Below are 5,586 nucleotides of genomic sequence, written 5' to 3'. Positions count from 1 at the left end.
GGCCCTCAGACTCTGTGGGCCTGTGATTCCAAATTATCAGCTAATTTCGTGACCCTCTACTATCAGAAGAAGAAAAGGAAACATGAACCCACCCCCCAGGGTTCTCTCCATTTGCAGGTAACATTCCATTGTAGCAATAACCTTCCAAAGACCAAACCCTGCTGCTTGTACTGTATTCCAGAGAGAGCCAGATCCAGGCAAAGATGAGATTGCAGAGGAGAGATCTTCTGCGAAATTAGGACCCTCAAGACTGACAGCACAAAGGCGCCTTTTTTTTTTTTTTTAAAAATTAGCTTTCTTTCTTTCTTTCTTTCTTTCTTTCTCTTTTCTTTTCCAGTATAGTGAACATACAATGTATTAGTTTCAGGTGCACAATATAACCCTTCAACAATTCTAAACCTTACTCAGTGCTCATTATATGATAAAGCACCTTCTGTTTGTCAGGTGAGAATCTGCCATGTAAACCAGAGACTTGACTTTGGCTTCCTCTCAGGGCTTTTGGGAAATGCGCTCTCTATACCAGGTGCATCAGATCAGCTAACTATTGAGGGTGTGCCAGCCCGGTTAAACAGCATGACCTCTCCCTTCCAAGGAAGCCTACTGGAAGGAGGTGGAGAAATAAGAGGCTCTTGCGACTCAAAGTGTGTCCCGTCCCGAGGACCGGAGGCATGGGCGTCACCATCATCTCGAAGCTTTTTGGAAATACAGTGTTTGGGGCCTCTTCTCATACCTCATCAGTAAGAATCTGCACGTTGACAAGATGCCCAGGGGGTGAGTACGTTTGAGAAGGGATGGTATATAGAAGTGTGGGAAACGCGGTGCACTAAAATTCTACTAAACAGTAGGGATTAGGCGGAGGGAGCCACCCTTCCTCTTCCTGGACTGGGGTCTCTGGTAGTGAGTGGCAGCGACCCGAAGCTGGCGGGCCAAGGTGCGGGACGAGGTCCGGGCGGCCCCGCCTGCCTGCCTGCCCCGCCTCCCTCCTGGGTCCCGGCCCGGCGCGCGGTTGCTGTGGCAGCGCCGGACGCAGACCGAGCCGTGGCTGCGGCTGCTGCCTCCAACTCCTCCTCCAAAGGCCGCCCCAGACCCCAGGCTCTCGCTCAGTTAGCGTCTCCGCCATGCCCCGGGGGAGGCGCGGCGGCCGGGTGAGCGCCCTGGAGGGCGGCCCGGAGGAAGAGGCGCCCCAGGCGGCGGCCGCGGTGCCCTCCGCGCTGTGGGCGTCCCAGCTGCAGCCGGAGCCGGCAGCCGGGCAGATCCTGCTCCGAGGCATCTTCGAGATCGGCAGGAGTAGCTGTGACGTGGTGCTGAGCGAGTGGGCCCTCAGGTGGTGGCCCATCCAACCCGAGCGCCCTGCAGGTGAGTGGTCCCGGCACCTCAATCTCGGTCTGCGCCTCCAGCTACGCCTCCCTCCTGCGCTTTCCATCCCCGCGCTTCCTCTCCGCCCTCCCCAGGCTCCTCCTCTCCCCGCGTCGCTGGGCCCCCGCCCGCATCTTCAGAACTGGGGAGAACCGTTTCCCCGCCCCCTTCTAACCCTCCCCCCCCCCCCCCCCGCTGTCCCGGGGGCTTCAGGCTACCAGCTCCTCCATCCCGCCATCCCGCCTCTGGGTTCGTTCCCTGGGGCAAAGTCACAGTCAGCTTACGCTTTGCAACGCAGAAGAAAGAATTGAGCCCCAAAGGGCCGGTGTTTTCCAACCTGCGGAAAGTTTCTCTCCTTCCCTTCAAACTGGCCAAGTTTTAATCCATCAACTTCTGCCCGTCTGCTGAAAGTACACGCATTGTACAGAGTACATCTACACGTGGGTTCTGAATCGAGCTCTCACTTTGCTGACTTCTGAAACTTTAATCCCCTTTGAGGATCTCTCTGGACTTCCCCATCCCTCACGTTCCTTGTCATTGTCTAGGATCAAGCCCTCTATGGCTTAGTCTAGAAACAGTTGACTTTTTTTTAGTGTTGACTTTAAAATCCTCATCACGCTGCTTATTGCACTTGCCTTTTATTGACTTCCGTTATTTAGAAATGTTACAGTGCTGTACTTAGAACTATTTCAAGTCTTCTTCTAGGAAGGATTCCCCAAAAACCTCCGGATGTGGCACTCTCTCTCCTGGCTAAGTACAAACTTAAGAATTTAAAAAACAAAACAAAACAAAACATTGCCTTCTGTTGCAAAACCAGGCACCTTGTACTACTTCTACTAAAGTATAGAAACATGTTACTGTCTTTAAAGTTTCCTGTACAAAAAAGCTAACAAAATGTGCTGAGTAGTCAGCAACTGAAGTCTGCCTCTGCTGTATATGCTCTCTTAACCAAAAGTACCTTCTACGTTAATTGAAATGGTTTCAGGTGTTTTGAAAGCCAAGGTAGAATGTTTTATTGAACCTCTGAGTTAAAACCTAGGGATATGGACGTAGAATTATTCTGTCAAGTTTTTAAGTCCGTTTGAATTTGGGGGATCTAGAAGTTTCTAAGTTACATGGAGTTTAGGTTAATCTACAAGAGCCAGCTTAACCTACAAGGAAGGTGAAATACTACAAAATTAAAATGAGACTTTGCTTGAGGAGCGCTCCTATAAATAGGTGTTGCGGTCCCGGGACACAAAAACCAAATAATGACAGGGAAAAACGCTGTTGTAAATTACGTGGTGATGGAGGAAAAGGAGGCTTACTTTGTGTTCCTGGAAGTAGAATTTAAAAACCATAAAGGTTGAAAGTTTTGATTTTTTAAAAAAAATTTAATAATTATTTTTGAGACAGAGACCGAGCATGAGCAGAGGAGGGCCAGAGAGGGAGACAGAATCTGAAGCAGACTTCAAGTTCTGAGCTGTCAGCACAGAGCCCGATATGGGGCTCAGGGCTCGAAACCACGAACCGTGAAATCATGACCTGAACTGAAGTCGGATGCCTTGCCTAACCGACTGAACCACCCAGGCACCCCTTGACTTGGTTTTTTTAAACTTCACTCTAAATCCCTTACTTTCATCCAAGTGTATGACCTTAATGAATACCTAGTGTGCAAACCTCTTTAGGCCTTTAAAATGGGAACTACAGAATCCAAGCACTTTAGTAAGGACTTGTATTTATAAACAGATGTTTTATTTAGTATTTAAAAAAAATTTTTTTAAATGTTTTATTTATTTCTGAGAGAGAGAGAGAGGGGCAGTGACAGCGTGAGCAGGGGAGGGTCAGAGAGAGAGGGAGACACAGAATCGGAAGCAGGCTCCAGGCTCTGAGCTAGCTGTCAGCACAGAGCTGGACAAGGGGCTTGAACCCATGAACCGTGAGATGGTGACCTGAGCTGAATGTTGAACTGAGCCAGATGCTGAGCCGACGGAGCCATCTAGGTGCCCCGAGATGTTTTATTTAGTAAAAGGAGTTGGAAAGGAAAAAGAAGGTATTAAGAAGTAAGTTTAGGGGCTTCTTGGTGGCTCATTCGGTTAAGTGTCTGATTTTCACTCAGGTCATGATCTCTTGGTTTGTCGTTGGAGCCACGTGACAAGCTCTGTGCTGACAGCTAGCTCAGAGCCAGGAGCCTGTCTTTGGATTCTGTATCTCCTCTCTCTCTCTGACCCTTCCCTGCTCATGCTCTCTCTCTCTCTCTCTCTCTCTCTCTCTGTCTCTGTCTCAAAAAAATAAAATAAAATAAAACCTTAAAAACAATTTTTAAAAAAGAGGTAAGTTTAAATAAGAGAGATGATCTCTGATGCGGAATTAGTGCAGATGTGAATGCTGAAAGACCAGTGAAACTGGTCCAGATAATAGAGAAGAAGCTACGTCAGGATGACCATACTTGGGAAGACATGGTGTAGGAGGATGTAGTGGGGGAGACCACGGGTCCATTGCTTCTGGGCCAGTGACTGGCAGTTCCAGGAAGGGTGGGGGGAGGGCGGAGTGATGTGGGATCCCTGGCCTTAATGAGATCATACCCAGGAAATATTTGCAAAGTCAGTTTTTTTGAACCTAAGAGTATCTTAGTTGTTGCTTTTAAAAGATTTTATTTTTTTAGAGCGGTTTTAGGTTCACTGCAAAATTCAGCAAAAGGTACAGAGATCTTCCATATTCTCTCTGCCCTCCAGACTTGCACAGCCTCCTCCATTATCCACGTTCCTCATCAGAGCGGTGCACTTGTTACAATTCATGAACGTACGTGAACAACTTATCTCTGAGTCCATAGTTTACATTATGGTTCGCTCTTGGTGGTGTTCTATGGGTTTTGACAAACTTCTGATGTGTGTCTTGGGGTTTCTCAGGGAAACAGAAGCTTGGCTATGAAATTTGAGGAGATCTATGGGATTACGGAGGCTGAACTCTGCCACTGTGTGCCATTTGCAAACTGGAGAACTGGGAAAGTCAGTGGTATAATTCAGACCAAATCTGAAGGCCTGAGAAGCAAGATCGCTGATGGTTTAACTCTCAGACTGGATCTAACCGGGGAAAAGGAAGGATGCTGAACGTGTTTAGTTCACTGTCAGTACCTGGAAGAGTAGCTGACACAAAAACAATTGTTGAGTGCATTTGATAACTGGCCTCAATGAACCTTACTTTTGGCTATTGCACTGTACTACTTACTACACTGCTACTTGTGATTTTTCATCACCTGCAAGAGTATCCCCTCACTTTTTGTTAAAGTATTGGAATTCTTTGCTACAGAAACATTCTTAAGCTAATGTTTGGCCTCCTTCTCCACTGTGGGCATCCTCCCAGAAAGTTCCATCCTGCTAAACTGCAGGGTGGTAAGCACTGACCTGGACATAGACTGACCAAGATACCACCACTATGATTTAAAATATGTACACGGAAGGGCATCCTGGATTCAGAAAATGTCATTAACCGCAACACTACTTAATGGTCTTTCTATTGGAATTTTAAAATGTGGCCATTTTGCTTGTGAAATCATGACTTTATGTGTATAAATATAATTACCCAGTTAGCTGTGACCCAGAAAGGGACAGAATCCTGAAGAAATAGGAGAGGGATCAGGTGAGTTCTTTGAGGCCAAATGAGAAAAGTCAGACAAGTGTAGGGCATGGAATCCTCTCCAGGCAAAGCAGATGAGGGGTAGTACCACAGTGTGGTACTCTGAAATTGGGGAATAATGTGTCAAAAAATAAAAAGCACAGAAAGGGACATGGGCAGATAGATTAGACAACTTGCCATATTTTCTAACTTAGCCCTTCACTTTGTGCTATTACTGGATGAGATACATTCCGAGTTCAAGATTTTCAAAAGTATCACTGATTGCCTGTTGGCATTGTTCTAAATCTCAGCCAAGGACAGATTTCTAGGCATGTTTGCTTAGCAGGTTGTAAGCTTCTATTTGAAATGTTAGGCTGAAGCAGAAGATAGAAACGTTTTTGTGCATCCCCAAAGCAGGATCTGCTTACTGTACTGTGTGACCGGGTGATAATGCTTTCCCATAAAGGAAAAGCTACGGGTAAGGGGAATTAGTAATGGAGAGGATTAGACGGTATTAAGCTCAAATTTTAGTACTGTTAAGAATGATCAATTTAGGAATTTCTTTTTTTTTTTTTTTTTTTTTTTTTTTTTTTTTTTTTTTTTTTTTTTTTTTTTTTTTTTTTTTTTTTTTTTTTT

General features: G+C 46.0%; 1 protein-coding gene across 3 annotated transcripts in view; it reads left to right on the top strand.

The window, feature by feature from the left end:
• Positions 1–1,118: 1,118 nt before the first annotated feature.
• CERKL (ceramide kinase like) overlaps positions 1,119–5,586 on the top strand; it is a 110,156-nt gene continuing 105,688 nt past the window's right edge. For all 3 annotated transcript variants that reach the window (XM_039239631.1, XM_039239630.1, XM_039239629.1), the window contains exon 1: positions 1,119–1,356. In XM_039239631.1, the coding sequence (XP_039095562.1) occupies positions 1,119–1,356 (238 nt within the window). The remainder of the gene's footprint in view (positions 1,357–5,586) is intronic.

The sequence above is a fragment of the Hyaena hyaena genome, unplaced genomic scaffold (genome assembly GCF_003009895.1).
Source record: "Hyaena hyaena isolate Hyena2069 unplaced genomic scaffold, ASM300989v1 scaffold_159, whole genome shotgun sequence".
Classification (NCBI taxonomy): Eukaryota; Metazoa; Chordata; class Mammalia; order Carnivora; family Hyaenidae; genus Hyaena; species Hyaena hyaena.
Note: the sequence above shows the minus strand (reverse complement) of the source record. Positions and strands in the feature narration are given on the sequence as shown.